We start from the raw sequence: 21,140 nt of genomic DNA, 5'->3' as shown, positions 1-21,140 counted from the left end.
ATATTGAGGACGCCCGCACATCACTCCAAACCTCTCCGGTCTGGCTATCGGGCTGGAAATCTCACAACCTCGGGCTGGCCATGGATGTTTCCAAGGTTTCCTGGGTTTGGCTCCGTCGGGAACACCACAAGCTTGCTTCACTTTCTTCTGTGGTATTTCTTTACTTCCGATTCCACAAGAATCATGAAGTCAAAGGATCAGGCAAACAAAACAAAGAGCATGAAAAAAGAAAACAGGAAGGGAATTTGACGAATGACTTCAACCTCCAGCGAGGATCTGGTTTGATTTTCATGGCAAGTGTCCTCATGTAGTCCAGACCGACGCAGGCACCCCGAGTTCCTTTTCATCCACTCATATTCCACTTGGCAAGATTTCATCGCAGAGATACAGAGCTGAGGCCATCAGTTTGCTGCTCTGGCGTCTGTCAGCTCGTCTGAGGAGCACTGGCAGGCAACAGTGAACCTGCTTTTGGAACCAATCAACTTGGCAGAAGAAGACCTTCAACTTGTAGCGAAAGCAAATGTGCTGTGTTCCCCATGCATTTCTGAACAGAACACACAAGGATTTTGTTTTTTTACACCTCCCGAAGATGATCTGTCCTGCTGAAATGCAATTTAACAGCAATCAAGAGGAAAGCCCTGAGAACTCACTGTGCCTTTGCCAAAGGTGTCCGTCCCAGGCAGGGCACATACAGTAGAGCAGAACGGTAGGGGCGTCATTCCCTCTCCTTCCCAATTAAAGGCCATTTCTAATGCAGCATTCACGTCTACATGGAAACAAAACCTCCTAAGTATTTTACCACAATTTTCAAGGAAAAAAAATGAGGTGTGATGGGCTAGAGGCAGCCAGGAATGTCGGGGAATGAGGTGTCAAGTTGGGAGGTGTGCCAGGATTAGCCATAATCTCTTTCTTTGGACTGATCAAAGTTTGAAGCTGCCTGCCTGTGGCTCCACGTGGGGATCCTTTGCCTTCATTACACGGCAAAGAGTTTGGCCTGCTGGCCTCTAAGGAGGTACCTACCTGCCTTTCATCCAGGGCCTGCTTTTGAACACCCGGACAACTTTGCCTGTCTTGAATTATACATGTAATGAAAGTCTGTCAAAAAGCCTGAATGAAGGAAATGGAGAGAACTAGGAATTCTCTCTCTGAAGACCAGCGAATAATGGTAAATATTTACTTTGAATCCCTCGGTCCTCAGCCACATCAAAGGGAAAAGTGGTGGTGGAGGCTCTTTCAGAAAGCGGTGGGGAAACGGCTCCCACCTTGGTTTTATCTGACCACTTACTCTTTGAAGCCAAGCCTACGTGCTTACATGCACTAATGAAGAGGGGGAGGAATATAATGGTCACATCCTTGGCTTTACACATCGGACAGCTGGGGTTCAAACCCTGGTTCCACCGCTTCTTGGCTTGAAGAATACTTAGAGCGGTTAGCTTTAATCGGCTCACGCATCAGTTGAGGAAGACAATAACCAATGAAACAAATGCCTCCAGGTTCCGATGTTTTTAATCAGCAGAGGCCCCACGTTTCAGGGCGCCGGGCTGAACTCATTGGCTCATGGGCAGCGGAGCAGCTTTCTTAACATCCCAACCTGCTTCTTTCCTTGGTGCCCAGGTGCCCTTCAGCTGCCGTGCCCCATCTACAAACAGCAGTGTCTCTTGCAGCTCTGGTTCTTTAGTTTAATTAATATCCAGAGTATTAATATTATTATTCATATTAATGCATACAAGGTACAGAAGGAGTCCATGCTAAGCATTGGAACCATTGCAGCCACAACATGATTATTGTACTGACACTCAGAGAAATTGATATTACCTAACATCTACACAGCTTCTGAGGAATACAGCAGGTATTGAAACATACATTTCTGAAGAACAAACCACCTGGTCTTATTACTACAATACACTATCCTTATCTTTCCACTTCAATAGGTGTCTGTTTTGGCACAAAAATATTCCTTGTAATATGAAAGCTATGTTTAAATCTGGCTATCATTGGCAAAGATCCCCTATATAAACTTAATTTTCCAAAGGCTTTTATAACTGTCAGTATCAAAAGAGTTTTCCAAAGTAAACAGTTCTGTCTTTGGAACACAATAAACCAAAGATAGAAAGGAAGGTGTTTAAAATGTATTAAATCATCATATGAAATTATGTTTCATCAAACCTGGTGTTCTAGGTTTGGGTTTGCCTATGGAAATGTGACATCCCTTTACTCTACCTGATAAACCTCATAGACTTGAGAAGCCAACTCCCTTATTTTCCACCTGAAACTTGATTCTATCTTGAGGTTCTAGAGTCATGTAAATCCAAAAATTTAGAATATGCATGAGATATAATCCTAAATGAAATAACATGACCATCTTATATGTATGTTAATATATATAAGTGTGAAATTCTTTGATATAATAAACAAAAATTTAGGATAAGTTAAAACTTATGTTAGACCGATGGACATTATTTTACGAATGCATCTAGCTGCAATCTGCTTTTCTCAAAATATAACTTGGTAGTTTCTTTAAAAGGATCATGGTCAGGCTCAGCCAGTGTGGCTCAGTGGTTGAACGTCGACTTAGGAGGTTATGGTTTGATTTCAGTCAGGGCATATGCCTGGGTTGTGGGCTAGATCTCCAGTGTGGGGCATACATGTGGCAGCTGATCAATGATTATCTCTCATCATTGATGTTTCTATCTCTCTCTCCCTCTCCCTTCCTCTCTGAAATCAATATATAATATATATATTTTTAACAAGGATAATGATCATTTATATTTGCTCTAAGCTCAGGAATGTCTACAAACCTAAGTTAACATGACCTAGAACTAGATGTTTTGGAGCCATCATCTTCAGTAAGGAGAGAATTTGATCTAACATAAGTCACATCCTAAGTCTGAAACTAAGCCATACCATGATGCAGTAACAAATAAACATCTGACCTCCATGGTGGAATAAATATTTATTTTTCACTCACATTACCTAATCCAGGTCAGCAGGAACTCTACCCACATAGTCATAAACCCAAACATCTTTAGACATGTCCATCTCGATTTATAACACCCAGGCTCACTGTAGCAGAAGAAAAGAGTATGGAGAACTCACACATCTACTAAATGCCTTGAGCTGGAAGTGCTACACGTCACTTCCACTGATGGCCCATTGGTCAGAATTAGTCATGCAACCCTGCCTAACTGCAGATGCCTGAGAAATCTTTCCACATGCCCAGCGAGAAGAGAACTAGATAGGGTGAGCAATCCTCATGTCTATCAAAGACCCAAAGAAAGATATCTCATAATGAATTTAAACAATATGTATATTAAATATTTTTAAAAACCTCAGTTTACAACTTACTGGAGACAGATGCATAGTTGTTTTCCACAGTAAAACACAATTTTCCATAGCTTGATTTAAGCCACTGATGATGTGATTCTGATTATACTCTTAGAAAAATTTCCTGTGCATGCTCATTATCTTTACCTAAAAAAGTTTTGCAAAATGTAGTAATAAAAATATAGCAATAAAAATGTCCATAAGCACAAGAGTTCCCCTTTCACTCAGAATCCAGGTGGTAAACCTTGGCCAAGTCGTTCAATCAAATGCCTGTGGTTTATAAAGGGCCCTTCAGACACAGCTGTAATGTACGGCACAGGCCCCTGCCAAGTCTATCAGGTTAGTTGCAAGCTCTTTCAGAGGCTCCATTTTTAAACCATCGGTTGACCATTTCCCTAGAGAATCATGTACACTAACAACCTCAAAGCCATTCCCTCTCCCCCTGCCATTAGCGAGGCAGTTTCTGAGAGAAAATTGCTGTATTTTTCAGACACTGGGTCGTATTACCATTGTTGTCTTGCACGTAGCACTTAGGGATCTTCAGGCACATTTTAAATGATTATAATAATAGTGAGAAGAGCTGCCAAATCACAGCTCCTGCTCATTTCCAAATCCACTTATGTTGGCTTTGCAGAGATGGGTTCTATAAACATCAAAGACTCAAAAGAGACAAGAAACCACCGTAGACATTTAAAAAAACAAACAAACAGAAAGAATAGTGGTAAGAGAGCCAAATGCAAGTTGAAAAACCAACAAACATTTATCGTGTAGGCAAGCCATGATTTGCAGCAGAACAGCTCTGCCCGTAAGACCCGGAAGATGACGGATGCTCCCACCTCTCCCTCTAGGGAGTGCCTCAGAAGCTACAGTCTAGCAGCTGGCAATGCTTATTTTCCTTATAACCATCCAAAACTATGTTGGAGTAGTTTGAGGGGGAAAAAATGGAAGATAAAAATGCTGCAGCAGGACTAATTCTTAAGCCGTTTCCTAAAGATTTTAGTGGTCTCTTCATCACTATTAAGCAAAGAAAAAGGAATTTTTCAAGTTGGATGTCTCTATACACCCACTAAAAAGACCCCAAATCGGTCAAGCCTTAGTTTTCCTTCCTAAATGAGGAAAACTCTATGTTCTTTAATCCCCCCTCCCACTGCCATAGCTGCTCTTTACTCCATCCACCCACAGGAAGTTTCTACAGCCTCATTAAACTAGACAACTAAAGGTTGTTCAACAAATGAGCCCATGCTTGTCTCTCCCCTGAAATCCAGCTGTGCTTACAGGAACTCGGGACCTTGAAGTGCACTGATTTTGACCTTCTGCTTCCTAGAAACAGTGTGTGGGCCACCCACTCTGTCCAGTCTACATAAAAATCTTTACTTCTGAAATCATGTTTTCAGTCCCTTAAGTGCTGGTGTGTTCCCGAGTCTTCTTTCTTCTTCTCACTGCACTCGCTCTCATTGGGTGATGCTATCTACTGCCTTGGTTTCTAGTATGCTCCACTGGGCCATTTTAGGTTGATGAGGCTCAACGTCTCAGCTGTGTTCTCAACCTCTTTAAATTGGACATGTCCCCAACTGAACTCCAGCCACATCTTCCCCTCATTCCAAACGTTATTCCACTACCAGGTGTGTTGGCCAGAAATCTTACCATCTGCAACTCCTCCCACACATCTTTAATCATCAACCACCTAAATCTCTCTCCTAAGTACTTCTCTATCTCTGATGTTGATTACTGGAAGTGTCCTAGTCATTCTCCAGTCTCCAGTCTTGTCCCTTTATGATCCATTTTCTATACTGAAGCAAAACATTTTCTTTCTAAAATGGAAATATTACTATTCAACTGCTCAAAACTCTTGTGTGTGCCTCACTTGCCCCTGAATGCAATATATCTTATGATACCCTTAATAGCTCCGCTGCTACTAACTTCTCATCTGCATCGCTGACAATGCTGTGCATCCCCTATGTTCCAGCAATACTCAGTTGTCCATGTCACCTGATAGGCCATGCTATCCTTCTCTCTGGATCTTTGCACACGCTGTTCTCTCAAAATACTCTGAAGCTCCTTTCTCTATTACTGTCCCCAATTAACCTGACTTCCCCCACTTTCACCTGAATCACCCCCCTCATTTAGATTACAGCTTAATCAAAGCCCAAGATTCCTTATTAGGTTAGATATTACTCAGATGTGATCCCTTAGCAACCCGTGTCACACTCTTAAACTCCATAGTAAGTGACTGTTTGTCAGTGTTACACCCATACCGGCCACCAGCTCCATGAATGCAAGAACCACATCTGCCCCAATACTTCTGGGCCCCCCGATCTAATAAGGTGTTAGATACCAGTACCTAGAGGGTGTGTTGAATAAGTTAGATATAGCTGGGTGGGAGGCTTGGAATTTTCAGTGGTCTGTGGAGGAGCTATCCTCTTTTTCTAAAGAAGGAAGGTAAAGCAATAGCCAGCTCAGGTGACATTTCTCTTCTCCGTCTCTTAGTGTATCCTGTAGTGACATCACATGAAGAGAGTTGCAGTCCTTGCCTGTCTCTTCCCTGGAGGCTCCACCCACGGTGAACATTTTCCTGGCCTTCCAGAGCATCCCAACCACAGTTAGATTCTTAGCATATTTGCCTTAATAAATCTAAATAAGGCTTTATTATTTTTTAACTCCTGAAACAGTTTCCTAACTAGTTTTTTCCATGTTTGCCCATTCCCTGTGTTTCCTGCTCTGTCATTTCCCCCATGCTGCCAGAGTGAGCCGTCCTAACTATCCATCAGACAGGTCACTCTCCTTTCTACTGTGGAAAATATGTAGCCGCTCTCACTGGCAATGGCTTTCATCCTTGGCTATTCATTAGAATCAAGTAAAAAGCCTTTAAATAAATACTGATGACTGGGGTCCACCTCAAACCAGCTGCATCTTAATCCCAGAGAGGCTTAAGCATCTGTGATTCGGATGAGTGACCTGTGTTAAAGACCACAGAATGCCATATGTATTTTCCTATCCCAGCTCATGCCCACTTCTCTGTCCCATCAACTGCCACCTCCTAACATACTCTGTGTGCTCCAGTAATAAATACCACGTGTCTTTTGTTCTCATCCTCATGTACACTCTGCCCATTCAGACTTCCATACTGGGCTTCATGCTGTTGCTCCCACTAAGACCCTCGTATTTGCCTTTGTTGCTCGATTGACTTCATCTCATCGTTAGGGAACCAGCTGAGGCATTATCTTTTCCGTGGATCCTTCTTTGACTTCCCATCCACCGCACAACTCATGCTTTTCCAAGTCCAAATCACCAGATGGGTTCACAACTGCTCTTTTGTGCTCCCATAAGAACCTAGCTTATAAATGTCATCCTCACTGCCCATTACCACACTTTATTTAAATTATCTGTTCATATGTATGTTTCCCCACTAGACTGTGATGCACTGGAGAGTGAGGATCTGGCCTCTATGACCAGAAGGTCAGAGATTGCTAGTCAGGGACACCCAGAGGCCATGGCATGACTTAGGGCCAAAGCCATCTCTCTATAGAGGTGATGTTTGCATAGAGAATCTGACAAATATTTCTAGAACCCCCTTTTCCATGAGGTTTTCAAGCCCTACCATTGAAATGACTCTGGATCTTTGTTAAAAAATGCAACAGAGGCAAAATGAGTAATGGCAGCCCAGATGAGTGCTAACAGATTCTGATTTCACATGTAACACTTGAAACAGGAGACAGAAAAACCATCTAGAAGAATTTCCTAATTTGTTCTAGTTGTTTACTGACTTTGATCTCTGTCTTTGGAGTTGACAAAGAAGAGAGAGCAAAGGTTGAGGAGTGTGTGTCTTTCTGTGTGTGTGTCCTGCCTAGTTGGCATAGACAAAGATTCTGTCCTTGGGAACACTCTAGCCTGGCTTTTCTGAGACCTCTTCTTGACCAGACCTGAAACTTGGCCTATAAAAACCACAGATTCTCAGTACAGATCATTTCATCCACCACAACACACTGTCACATTAAAAGGCTTGAACAAACACTTACATCGTTTTTAACAACTCAAGGCAGCATCCCTAGGAGATGACTTCTGCCCTCTTTAGTTCCTGTCTGGGAAAGCTCAGGGCTGCCAAAAGGAATTCCTGATTGTTTCAGCCAACACCTGAAGACAGACCCCGTTTCCCAGTCTCTGTGGGAGGATAGAAGTAAAACTTTGATAATAAGCAACAGTGGGCGAACTCAGATGAGTTTCACATGGAACAAGCCCCTTTTAAAAATTTCCATTTCCCCAACTCTGTTCAAGCCAAAGAAATTCCCCATTCCTACTCCCTCACTCACCCTTCAGAATATCCAGTCACCTCTGCATAAAGCGAAGTTGAGTTCAGTTCATGCTGGGCCCTCTTCCCTATTGCAATAGTTTATCACTGATTAAAATATATATTGCCACTTTAATTAGTGTCTGGCTTTGTTTGTCTTTGGTAGAATTTAAATATATATATATATATATATATATATATATACACACACACACACACACACACACACACACACACACACTTAATATTCTGGTAGATCTGATTCCTGAGGTTGATGTAGCACTTAGTAGGGTGACTGTCCCCAGAAACAGGTCAGTGGACAAGAGAATGACAAAAACTGACCAAGTAATGGTTGAAGGAAAATATGGTTCAGATGAAGGCATTAGGGATAACACATTTTAAAGAAACACTATTATGAATAAGACAAATATTTGGATCCTCAGTTAAACATTTTTGAAGAAATATTCTCCGTGGTAAGGATATTTAAATAGAGAATTGGCCTGGTCCTGTAAACTTACTCTCTTGTGTTTTCTCTGTTCTGCTAAATATACTGTTTTCTAAGCCTTTAATTTGTTTCTACCTATTAAATACAACCTTTATGAAAATTAGCCTCATGAGTTTCTATTCTCAAGAAAATGTTAATGTAAGAAAATGTATTATTTGACTTAGGAATATAACTTCATTCATACAATAGGAACTTCTTTGTTTATTCTTTAGCCATGTTCTGGCCTTTAACATTTGTTTCTTTGACAGTTATACAGGCAGTTTTATCATTTAATCATATGCCTTAAAGGTCCAGAAAGAAAACTTAGGTTAAGACAATTAAAACAGTTGAGATGCCCAATAAATTACTTAGATCTAGTCACTTTGCATCAATGCATAACACATTCCAAAAGCAAGCATATATCAGCTTTAAAATGGATAGTCTTAGTTGGGTTCAATAACTGCATAAATGGTCAAACAGTTTTCATTGCATATGCGTTGGGGCATGCATTTCATTCCTTATTGATCTGCTTCATTGAATTAACATATCAATTGTGTGTTTTGCAAGGAGCAGGGACAGTAATTGCAGAAAGGATCAGTGGTGGAGAATGCACCTCACTCTGCACAGAACATATGGGGCAGGTCATGACACTGAACAACAGCTAACTCCCAGAGATACCCAAGTGGCACATCCTGGCACATGTGGGTAAGTATAATGTTTATTAATCTAAAAAATGAGAACATGTTATAAAAATATAAGAAATAGAAAATCCTAGACAAGTTAAAATACAGAAAAAATTTAAGCAAAGTCTTTTGAATCAGGCAATATTTAGTGTATCAAATAGTAACCTTAATAGCTAGATATAAAGTAATCTAAACCCAGGGCACCAACCATGTCAAAAGGCAGCAGGCATGCTGACCACCCAGAATCCTTTGCCAGGGTTAGTGTTCTCTGATTACTGACTTAGGCACGCCCCTGGTAACAAGAGTACTTGTTTGTTATCGATATTATAAAAATAACCATTCTTTAAATGATTACACATAGTAAATAAAATTAGAACTATACATAAGGATTTGAATAATTTCAATTTCCTTAAGGACCACTTGCAATCTCTGCCTGTTTCACAGACCTGTAGGAGAGAAACAAAACAAAACAAAATGTGCTTAATGACATGTCTATAGAGTAGCATATTTAAAAAAGATGTGTCAACTTTATCCATTCATCTACTGATGAACAGTTAGGTTGTTTCCTATCTTGACTATTATAAGTAATGCTGCAATGAACATGGCTTTTTGAGACCATTTTGTATTTAACCATTTATTTAGACAGTATTGTGCAGACATAAATATATAACTGTGTGTGTCTGTGTATCATATACAACAAAACTAAATTATATTTAATAAACTGTGTTGTGACTCACATTTTATGTAAAAATATAAAAATGTTTTCCATATTAGAATATACTAGTATATAGATATAGGTAGGTAGATCTATCCAGTTAATATATGTATATACCCAGTTACTATATGTCTCATCCATATTCCATTATGTAGATTGCTATACATTTTTAATAAATCCTCTTTTGTTGATCATTAGATGATTTTTAAATTTTTACATGTTTTCTATATTTTATTATAAAACAGTTCTCATGTTTTATTATGAAACATGTGCAATGAACATAATAATATTCTGATAACTACACAGTGCTGCATTGCACAAATTGTTTTTTAGGTGATTTATTAATATAGAATTATTGGGTCAGTGAGCAATCAGAGCAGAACAAAACTGAATGAGCTGCCAAAGTGGGTAGTATACTTCTCATTTCATGTAGAAGCTGGGTGACCATTTGGTAGGGGTTGTGCAGAGAAACGACCAGCATGATACTGGAAGAGACGTAGCTGGTTCTAAATTCTTTCTAATTTTGAAATGCTGTGACTCTGAGTGCTAAGAACAAACTCAACCTTTGCTTCTCTCTGTGACATACTTGAGAGAATATACTGTAAACTGCTCATGTTTATATATTCACTTCATGGGCTAGCCTCATGTCCATGGATCTGAAATTGTTCTGAGATGCTGTGTCTCCGGGATATATTTAATGGTGCTATAGAGTCGGTGGACTGCACAGTGGGGGAATATGTTTTCATCTCACATATATTTAAAAGTGATTTTCCTGCCAAGAAGAAGAGTTCAAATTCCCTTTCTACCTCCCCAGTGAGTACAGATTCAGTGAGGAGCCAGAGAGCCACGCCACATCACAGAAAGAAGGAAACCTTGTGCAGAGTACTTGGAGGAAAATCTTTTTTTCTCGTTAGAGGTCATGAAGACTAGTTTAGAAAATCTGATCCTTGAGCAGTTGTAGGATAGTACCCATAATCACCCGACATTAATAGTAAGTGCCCTGAGCAAACATACCAGAGTAGACCAGAGTAGGACAAGAAGAGCAGGGAACACAAAGAAGAAGGTCGGTAGAACCTGCACGATGGAAGAGAAGAGAGAGAGGTAACACGCTGCACCAGGAAACATCAGTTAAACACAATTCCTCCTGGTTTAGCCAACTTCGAGTGAAAATGAAATGAAATTAATAGTAAGATTACATTTATACTATACAATGAGCTGCAATTACATACGTTAACTGTTCAATAGTGAGTATACTTTCACATCATAATTCAGTCATGTTCAATTTAAACTTTTGTTGATTTTTAAATAAAATCCAGCCCCAAATGCCCCTCTGAATAGTGTTAGGCATACAAATGTCAGTTGCAGGAAGACACTATCTCAATTCAAGTCGTAATGCTTATGTTCAGCATGGGTTAGGCAGGAAAGCAGTCCCCTACAGGCTGTTGCCTTAACACAGCTTATTCTGGACTGGATATATACATGTCACAGTACTGTGATGCTATAATATGTGTAATTTCATGTTATCATCACAAAGTTACTGAGCTTCACATGAAGTAGTGCATATACACTACATCTATAACACTGCATGCTAAATGTAATTCCTCTGAATACATCCCTAGGCAGGAGAGTAAATCTAGTGGGAAAATTTAAAACCATGAGGAAATAAAGAGGATAAAAGCAGTGAAATAAAGGAATCAGCACACATCAAAGATATTAAAGGGTCTTAAAAGTCCTACAATTAAAATAACTATTTAACCTGATGTTTATCAAAGTGATTTGATAATAGATTTTTATGTAACTCACTTTTAAAAATTCTATAGAGATCCATTGGTGGGTACTGCTTCAACCAGAGGCATATCAATGCAATTGTTGGTTTACATAATTCAGCAGTGAAATAGAAAAAGCACAGGTTTGTACTCAATAGACCTGAATTCAAATCTTGGCCCCATCCCTTCTTATATACTAGTAGGTGACCTTGAGTCAGTAGCACTGCTCAGGATTCTCCACTGAGGATTATTATCAAGAAAATGCCTTTGGAAGTATCATTAAGTAGTGGGCATTTGATGGTTTTACAGTATTCAAATTTAGATAAATAGGAACTACAAAGTACATTTGGAGTGAAGGTGGTCGTGGTGATTGTATATGGAAAGGGTGCTTTATTTAATAAAGCTGGAGAACTTGGTACATTTTTAGAAATCTTAAACATGGAAGGATTTTGGAACAAAATAGTGATGCATTCACCTTTGGGTGCTGACAAGAGACCAGTTGAATTAATGCTCTATATAGAGGTTCTCAAATTTTAAGGGTATCAGATCAACTGGAGAGCTTTTTAAAACATGGATTGCTGTGGGCTCCACTATCAGAGTTTCTGACTTTAGGAAATGTGGGGTGGAGGCCAAGGGAACTGCATTTCTTACAAGTTCCTAAGATGTTGCTGGTTTATGGACCACAGGTTGAATATCAATGTTCTATGTAGCATGGACTTCAGGGTGAAGAATAAAGCCAGCTGTGGCCTGACATACTTGAAGAAAAAGGAGTAGTGAAGTGTCTGGGCACCAAACAAAATCAAAGTGTAGAGAATCTTAAGTGCAGGAGGTTTGGGACAAAGATCCTATATAATAAAGAGCTAATATGCTAATTAGACCAGTTGGCGAAACGACCTTCCAGAACGACCAGTGGGCAGGGCCGTGGGGCTGCAGGGCTGTGAGGTAGCCAGGGCCGCAAGGCAGCTGGGCTGTGAGGGCCAAGCCCCTTGCACAAATTTCGTGCATTGGGCATCTAGTTAGAATATAATAATTTAAAATTTTAGAGTTGGATGCTATTTCACATTTGACACACACACACACACACACACAAAAATACATTGCCATAGAAGACCAATACATTTGAGAGAGTCAAGGAATGATAATGGTAGGACATTGGATAAGTCACCCACTTGATAGTCAAAATTTCCTAATAGGAGTTGTGGTAGAGAGGAAAATAGTAAACCAAATGTAAGTGCTCCACATGAAAGAACAGAAGTGATTGGTAGGATTATAGTGACAAAGAAACTGGACAGCAGGACAAATGGCGTGAACCTAAAAGAAAAGGAGAATTTCAAGTAGACTGTTTCATGCTTCCTCATGGTGCAAGCACCATGCCAAGACACATGGCAACTGAAAGAAGGATCAACTTCCCTGGGGAAGGCTCACAGGGAAGCAGTGTCTTCTAGAAGAACCCATTTCAAATAAGGCAAAGAAAGGCATGGAGAGTGTTATTTGAATAGCACCGAAGGAGAATCGGTTTGCAAATCAAATTCCAGTTGCACATGGTACAGGGGAAAGTTCTGAGAAATATATCAATGGTGGTAAAGAATACAAAACATGAGATGGTTTTATTTTGACAAGGACAGTAGGGCAAGACAGAGTGGCCCAGGGTAACAGGAATAAAAAACAGAAGTAACTGATCTCAAGTTTCTGACCTGAACTTCGGTATAACGTTGTTCTAGTATGGCAACAACCTTACATGGCTTCCCTCTGTGAAGTAGGACTAAATATCAGGGGATAGCCCATTACTTCCCATACTTGGGGGAATGCAAGGAATGAAGCAGCTTTTGTGTGGTGGGGGGAGGGAGAACACGCAAGCAAGCAAGGAGCCAAAAATTGTAGAAATAAAGGTAATTTGTTTACGCATAGAACCTTCTTCTTTTCTTCTTGAATGCCATATGTACAGGTTTATTCAGTAAAAACCAGCAACACAAATCACCTGAGGCAATGGGTTTCAAATGCGTGTGTGGGATTGATGTAAAAGGCTGCATTAAAGCACCATACTCTTTGCAACTCTGAATTACCATTACCACAGAGGAGCAACACAGTGAACATTGAAGTGTCACTGAACATATCATGTTTGGTTGTGTGTGTACTGATAAAACCACTTACTACATAACGTTGTCCATGTTTCTAATCATGGCCTTCCTGAGTAATCAGAAGATGCAACTCGGGCTTGGCCACTTCTCGAGTCACTTCACCAATCTGAACTAAATTTAATCATGCATTCATTCAATTCATCCAGTAAATACTATTTAGTAAATAGTGAATATATAAATATTTATTAAATAATTGTGTGCTAAATGCTTACAATGTAAAATATGAATATTACAACAAAATTTTCCCTAATAGGTTAATTTTTGGAATTAAATATGTGGGAGCAATTTATAAATTATAAACCCTATATAACTAGTGGAAACTTTCTGAAAACTGTTGTGAATGTTAACAAATGGATAATCTTTTTGGTCCTAATATGAAGGAGAAAGTCACGTGGAATTTACATTTCAGAATATAAATAAAAACTCTGTTTTTGGTCTGAAGAATGTTTAATTATACTAAAGTTGATATAGAGTTTTGGGATATTTAGTCAACATTTCATAACAAGTCATTCTGAAGACATTTGGCAGCATGCTTTGAACAGTTGTTCTATTTTAAATAGCTTACTATGGGATTGAAAACATGCTTAATGTAATTACTAAATGTTGTTTATTTTATTCTGTCAAAATTTTATTTTTTATGTTTATCAAATATGCCTCCCTTAATTTTCTGGATGACTTTGCCTGTAGATAATAATTCAGAGCACAGTGTAAATATAACTAAATCAAGTTGAAGTTATATTAAAAGCAGATTTCCTATCCAAATGTATTACTGCTTATTTCTTTACATGTCACTTTTCCTATTTTCATGTTTCATAGTATTTTCTTTATGATACAAACTCTTTCAGTGCTCAGTGAAATAATTACTCTCTTGATACTATTTATACACACATTTCTCCCACCTTCCCTCTTCATTTAGCTTCTAGAGATGGAATGACATTTTACACTAGAACATATGACCTTCGATTAAGTTAGAATGTAAATTGCACTTATTAATCATGTACCCTTGGGAAAGGGTATTTAATAAATCTAAGATTGTAAAATCAGAGTACTATCACTCACACATTCATTTGTCACGGGGATAAAAGAAGATACTACAAACATTTAATAAATGTCAGTCCTCTTCGATTTCCTCCTATTTTAGAGAGCATGCGTTTCTATATAACCTTAAAATGTCAATTACTCATAATAGGTTTTAAAAAGTGGAATTCTGTAATTCTAAATATATCCCCCAAGTTGACTTTGTAGTTTTATTGTATACTAGTGGCCGGATTCGTGCACATTGAAAGGAAATTAATTAGAAGAAATATTTTAATATCACTATTCACCCTTTCTCTATAATAGAAGTGTCAGAGATTAAAGAAAATTAGGGAAACTGTCTTTTAATTAACTTAGATGGGAGGCCAGTATCAGATGGGGACAAATATCGCTCATGCACGAGTCAACGTTTATTTATAAACTAGAAGCCTGGTGCACGGATTCATGCACTGGTGGGGTCCCTTGGATCTGGCCTGTGCCCTCTCGCAATCCGGGACCCCTTGGGAGATGTCAGAGAGCTGGTTTCGGCCCAATCCCCATAGGCCAGGTCAAGGGACCCCACCAGTGCACAAATCCGTCCCCCGGGCCTCTAATATGCATATAAGATCTTTGGTTAATCTCTTCCCGCCTTTCCTTCTGAGATTCATCAGTCTGTTCCATGGTTCCATGCTTGTGCATTGAGCGTCTGCCCCCTGGTGGTCAGTGCACTTCATAGCTACCAGTCGAATGGCCACTTGGGCTTTTATTTATTTATTTATTTATTTATTTATTTATTTTTTTTTTTAAATAGAACTTATATTTATTATGCATATTGTATGTGCTCTTTTTTTAAATATTTTTTTATTGATTTTTTACAGAGAGGAAGAGAGAGGGATAGAGAGTTAGAAACATCGATGAGAGAGAAACATCAATCAGTTGCCTCTTGCACACCCCTACTGGGGATGTGCCCGCAACCAAGGTACATGCCCTTGACCGGAATCGAACCTGGGACCCTTGAGTCCACAGGCCGATGCTCTATCCACTGAGCCAAACCGGTTTTGGCCACTTGGGCTTTTATATATATAGATTAGGCTATGGGACAATTTCCCCAACTTATTATTAAATTAATATTGATTAGAATATATGCTAGTTCTCTCAGTGAGAAAGATTTATTAAGCACAATGTTCTGTGCTTAGAACATTGATTCCCCCCCTTTAGTAAGTAAGTGTGAAATAGGAGGAAAAGGGAAATCCTATATAATAAAAGAGTAATATGCAAATTGTCCTCTCGACTGGGAGTTTGACTGGAGTTCAACCAGAGGGCAGGGCCAACCCACCAACTGCCTGCATCCCCTCCCCCCAGCCAGCCCCACCCCCGATCAGCTTCCCCACCCCCATCGAGGGCAGGGCTGGCCCGCCAACTACCTGCGGCTCCTCCCCCCTGCTGGCCCAGTCCAATCGGCCCCAAATGTGGTGGGCCAGCCAGACCCCACCCATGCACGAATTTGTGCACTGGGCCTCTAGTGAAATAATAAGGAACGTTGGGATCAATGATGGAGAGGCTACATGTACCCCATTGGTAGGCACAAGACGAACTCACACAGCCTGGAAGAATATGTGAGAGCATTGCATAAGGTGATGATACTACCCATGAGTCTACACAAGAAGAGGTCACTCTTTTTGCCCCAAATTAAGACTATATAATCCTTCTCTCCTCTAAAGTGCCAACGTATACTAGAGGCAACAAGTTGAATGCAAAAGCCATAGAATAATTAAGAAAAATGAGCTTGGGCTTTATAAATGAAAAGATAAATTATTACCAGTAAGTAAAAGGTGGAAAGTGTTTGGCAGAGAATCTTGGAGGAGAGCATTCTCTTTCATTCTCATGTAGTTAATGTACCTCTGATAGTTAAAAATCTGGGAATTGAGCACACATAGATACAGCTGAGCGTGAGTCTTTCCCTGCAATTTACTAGCTTGTGGACAACAGGGAAGCAGCAGGAACTTTGGTGAGTCTCCTGATTTCCAGTTTTTCCAACTCTATCAGAGCTTCTAGAAAAAGAAAATTAGCCTCACACTGACATAATTAAGTGTCACATGTATGCTCACAAAAAAGTGAGTCCAGTAATAAACTGCAGTGAGAAACTAACAAATGTCTGGCAACAAATTCCATGAAGGAGTGAGAGACTGATGTCCTTACGGGATAGAAGATAAACTAAATATTGTCATTAACATTTGTGCATAAATAGAAACCATTTTACATGTTATATTGCTAAGCCAAAAAGTAAGAGCTTAGAATTAACTAATATTTACCAAGCACATGCTATGTGTCTGACACTATGTTTGGCACAAATTAAAGCAATAAAAAGTAAATCTTTTATTAGTCTATAAAAGCAAAATGCAATAATCTGAAAATGTGTTAATTATGCCTAAATCTGTTGAAATATATTGAAGTGAGAAATTGATAATCCAGTAATGGTTGGGTAAATTATTGAGATAAAGCATCCCACTAAAAACATGAAAAATACATTTAAAAGTATGTGTGAAGGCATCAGAGACCTTTCAAAGCAATAAAGTATTACTAGTACATGGCAAATATACAGGAGAATAAGAAAATAAACAGAAATTTTAAAAGTGAAATTTGGGGACATGCTTCTTTTAAAGGTACCTGCCAGTTACTGAAATAAATTCTGAGGGGCTGACAACCAAAAGAGAGATTGCAAAAAACTCCTAGAATCGGAGCTCCAGTGTTACTGAGGAAGGTGACTCAAATAAACTCCCCAGGTTTTGGATTGCTGCTCTGAAGGGACACACTATAGGAAAGGAGCAAGGGCAACATGGGAATATGGCAGCCCTCTAAATGAATAAAGCCCAACTTAAAATCTCAATTTTTTGTTGAATTTCAAATAATCTAGGAATACTTCTTTCAGAAACAAAGTAAAATGTTCTCTTGGAAGAAGTTAATATCATGGGAGGCCTCAAATTATCTCTCTAATTTTTTCATATAAATTTCAATACTTACTAAAAAATAAACAGGCATGCATGGTGACAAGACTATGTGATCAAATCCCAAAATAATAATGGAGAATATTTTGAGTGTGATATTATGGGAATTTTTGTTACTTTTAGCAAATTTCCAGTATTCAATATGGTATGATTAATTATACATTAAATGCTATACATCAGATCTCTAGACATATTTATCCTACATAACTGCAACTATTTAGCCCTTGACAAATATCTAACCATTTCTCCCATATCCCGGCCCCAGTAACCATCATTCTATTCATTGCGTCTCTGTATTTGACTTGTTTAGATTCTACATATAAGTGAAATCACACATTTTTTTCTTCTTCTTGTGTCTGGCTTATTTCACTTAGCATAATGTTCTCTAAATTCATCCATGTTGTTGCAAATTACCAGATCTCCTGTTTTAAAAAAATGCATATTAATATTCCACTGTAATATATATAATAATTTCTTTGTCCATTCATCTATTGACAGCTACTTAGGTTGTTTCCATATCCTGGCTATTGTGAATACTGCTCCAATGGGAGCATAGCTCTCTTGTGAGGTGCTAATTTCATATCCTTTGGGTATATACCCGGAAGAGAGATTGTTAGATCATATGGTAGTACTAATTTTAGTTTTTGCAGAACATTCACATTGTTTCTCATAATGGCTTAACAATCAATTTACATTTAAACAACAATGTACAAGGGTTCTCTTTTTTTTCCACATCTTCACCAACACTTATTTCTTATCTTTTTTATAATAGACATCCTAAGACATGTGAGTGATATTTCATTATGGTTTTGATCACTTTCCCCTGATTATTAATGGTGTTGAGTACCATTTCATGTACTTGTTGGCCATTTGTATGTCTTTTTTGGGAAAATGTCTATTAAAGTCTTTGCCCATTTTTTAAACAGGTTATTATTTTTTTTTTTTACTATTGAGTTGTATGAGTTTCTTACATATTTTGGATATTAATCCCTTATCAGATATATAGTTTAATAAAAATTAAACAAAATAGGTGGAAAAGAAAAGAAAACTACCACAAAAGACACTGAATAGTCAAATCAGTCTTGAGAACGAAGAACAGAATTGGTGGCATCACACTTCCTGACTTCAAATTATATTACAAAGCTATGGTAATTAAAACAGCACAGTACTGGCATAAAAGTACACACATGGACCAGTGGAACAGAAATAGAGAGCCCAGAAATAAACTCCAAATATATATGGTGAACTAACTTTACACCAGGACACCAAAACTACACAGTGGGGAATGGATAGTGTCATCAATAAATGGTGCTGGGGAAACTGTAAACACATGCAAAAGACTTGCAGCCAGCCAATACATTCTTCTCATTTGTAAAGATACTTTCCATTGGATATAAGGCTTCCATATAAGCTAAATCCATCAAAGTTAAAGAATAAACTAGATTTTTTCCTTCATTTTGTGTCCATTATTCTATTTTTTTTTTTAGCCACACCTAGAGCAAATATAAGAATATTCCAAGACAAACAAAAAGTATTTGGTGAAAGTATTAAAAACATGTGCTAGTCATTCATACTTTTGATTTTTAAAAATAACAAAAGATTGGACCATGTATCTCCTATTTTTAATTTTAAAGAATTCAACTCCACATGTACTCTAAGCCAGCAATTTTTAATGTTTTTCATCTCATTGCACACGCAACAAATAGGGATAATTTTGATTCATTCACACCAGATGGCTATTGTTGTGTTGGCTGTTGTCATTTCTTATTTGACAATCTAAGGGAAAAGAGGTTAGTGCCCCTAAATAGCCAGGTATTTCATGTTATAAAAATTCTTGTGGCACACCGTTTGAAAATCACTGCTCGAATCCAATGGATTTTGCAGTCCAAAGTAACAGTTCTGCTGTCTTGTTGTTTAAACACAGGCTTCTATGGCACTTGTTATAAAAATTTCTGACTATTATTTGCATGTGGCAAGGGCATTTTAATAAACAAAGAAGGTAGTCTGAAGCATGCAACTTTATGTATTGCTGAGCAACCTGACCCATTTTCCCATTACACTTAATAATAGTTTAGTTTGTGAGATTATTTAGATATGTCATTAAATGCAACCCTTTAAATATTTTCTAGGAGCTTAGAAATCAATTGAACCATTCATAATATCAGAATTTTACCACAGACATGGGAAACATTTCAAAGTAAGAAGGCCACATGAATAATTCAGAGGCATTTGGCCTCTAGAAATTACCAAAAAGAAATGTATTTATAACCAAATAAATATCTTCTAAAACCAGTATTAGAAAGAAAAATTGCAATTTGGCATTAGAATGTTTTGCTTCTAACAGATAATTAACACTAGTTATTAACTCACTTTTATATTTATTGATTAAAGGCAAGTCCTTAAATATTTATGATGATAAGTTACCCCACATACAAATGTTGAAATACCTAATTTTGAGGATTTACTGCCTGGTGTCAGTTCAGATGCCCTGAAATTCTCATGAAGCCTTAGCATTTTCTGAATACTCATAGAAGATTGAATGTGCTGACTACAAAGCTACTGAGTGTGGATTTCAGTGGCTGCATACAATAAATAATATAGACTTTATAGAGCTACTTCAGTGAAGTCACTCAACAAAAAATAGCAACAATAATAACAAGAACCAACAGCAGCAAGAACAAACTGGGGACGGGAGGGAAGATGGTCCAATTACTAGAGTTCCCACATTATATTAAACGTCCAGTTTTAAACAAACAAACCAAAAAGTGACATGCTTTATTAATTATATTAAGCATGATAATAAACATGAAAGTGTGGCTCATAAATAGGAAAAAAAATTCAATAGAAACTCTCCTGAGTAAACTCAGATGATGGACTTTACTACACAAAAACTTGTCATCAACTACTATAAGTATAGTCAAAGAATTAAAAGAAATCATGTCAAATAAAATTTTTAAAAAGCATGAGAATGAACTTCCACCAAATGAGACTACCAGTTAAAACATACAAATTATTAAGGGGAACAAAATAGAAATTCTAGAATTAAAATGAAAAAATTCACTAGAGGGCCTCAACAACAGATTTGAGCTGGCATAAGAAAGGATCAAAGAGCTTAAGATAGGTGCATTGAAATCCAATCTAAGGAACTTCTGAGGAATTCTTAAAAAAAAATGAAGAAATGTGAACAGTTCCTCAGAGACCTTTTGAAACACCATCATATAATATACAAAATGTGTTAATCGACTGTTTATGCGATCGGTAAGGTTTGTGGTCAACACTAGGCATTCTTTAAGGATCAACTCTCTCTATATACTAGAGGCCTGATGCACGAATTCATACACAGGTGGGGTCCCTAGGCCTGGCTGGTGATCAGGGCCGATTGGGGCCGTCTCACCCAGTCTGGATCGGGGCCGGGAAGATCAGGGCTGAGCCAATCGTGGCCTGCCAGCTGGGGGAAAGGATGGGGAGAAGGACCGCAGGAAGTTGGCTGGCTGGGAGGAGGGACTGGCCAGGGGGAGGAACTGCAGGAGGATGGCTGACCAGAGGATTGTGGGAGGTTGGCTGGCCACGGGGAGGGACCAGGGAAGGTTGGCCCATCGCAGAAAGTTGGCTATGGGTGTCTGCCCCCTTGTGATCAGTGCACGTCATAGTGACCGGTCGACCAGTTGCTCGGTTGTTCAGGTCATTCGGTTATAATGGTTGCATATCCCTAAGCAACCATTACAA

The 21,140-nt window shown here is 38.6% G+C and overlaps 1 protein-coding gene across 1 annotated transcript in view; it reads right to left on the bottom strand.

The window, feature by feature from the left end:
- Window positions 1–9,023: 9,023 nt before the first annotated feature.
- C19H8orf34 (chromosome 19 C8orf34 homolog) overlaps window positions 9,024–21,140 on the bottom strand; it is a 253,026-nt gene continuing 240,909 nt past the window's right edge. Inside the window, 2 exon segments of the mRNA XM_054708756.1 lie at window positions 9,024–9,222; window positions 10,506–10,565. Coding sequence (XP_054564731.1) covers window positions 9,215–9,222; window positions 10,506–10,565 — 68 coding nt within the window. The 3' untranslated portion in view covers window positions 9,024–9,214.

Source organism: Eptesicus fuscus, chromosome 19, assembly GCF_027574615.1.
Source record: "Eptesicus fuscus isolate TK198812 chromosome 19, DD_ASM_mEF_20220401, whole genome shotgun sequence".
Lineage (NCBI taxonomy): Eukaryota > Metazoa > Chordata > Mammalia > Chiroptera > Vespertilionidae > Eptesicus > Eptesicus fuscus.
The sequence above is the reverse complement of the archived record's forward strand: the minus strand, read 5'-3'. Positions and strand labels throughout refer to the sequence as shown.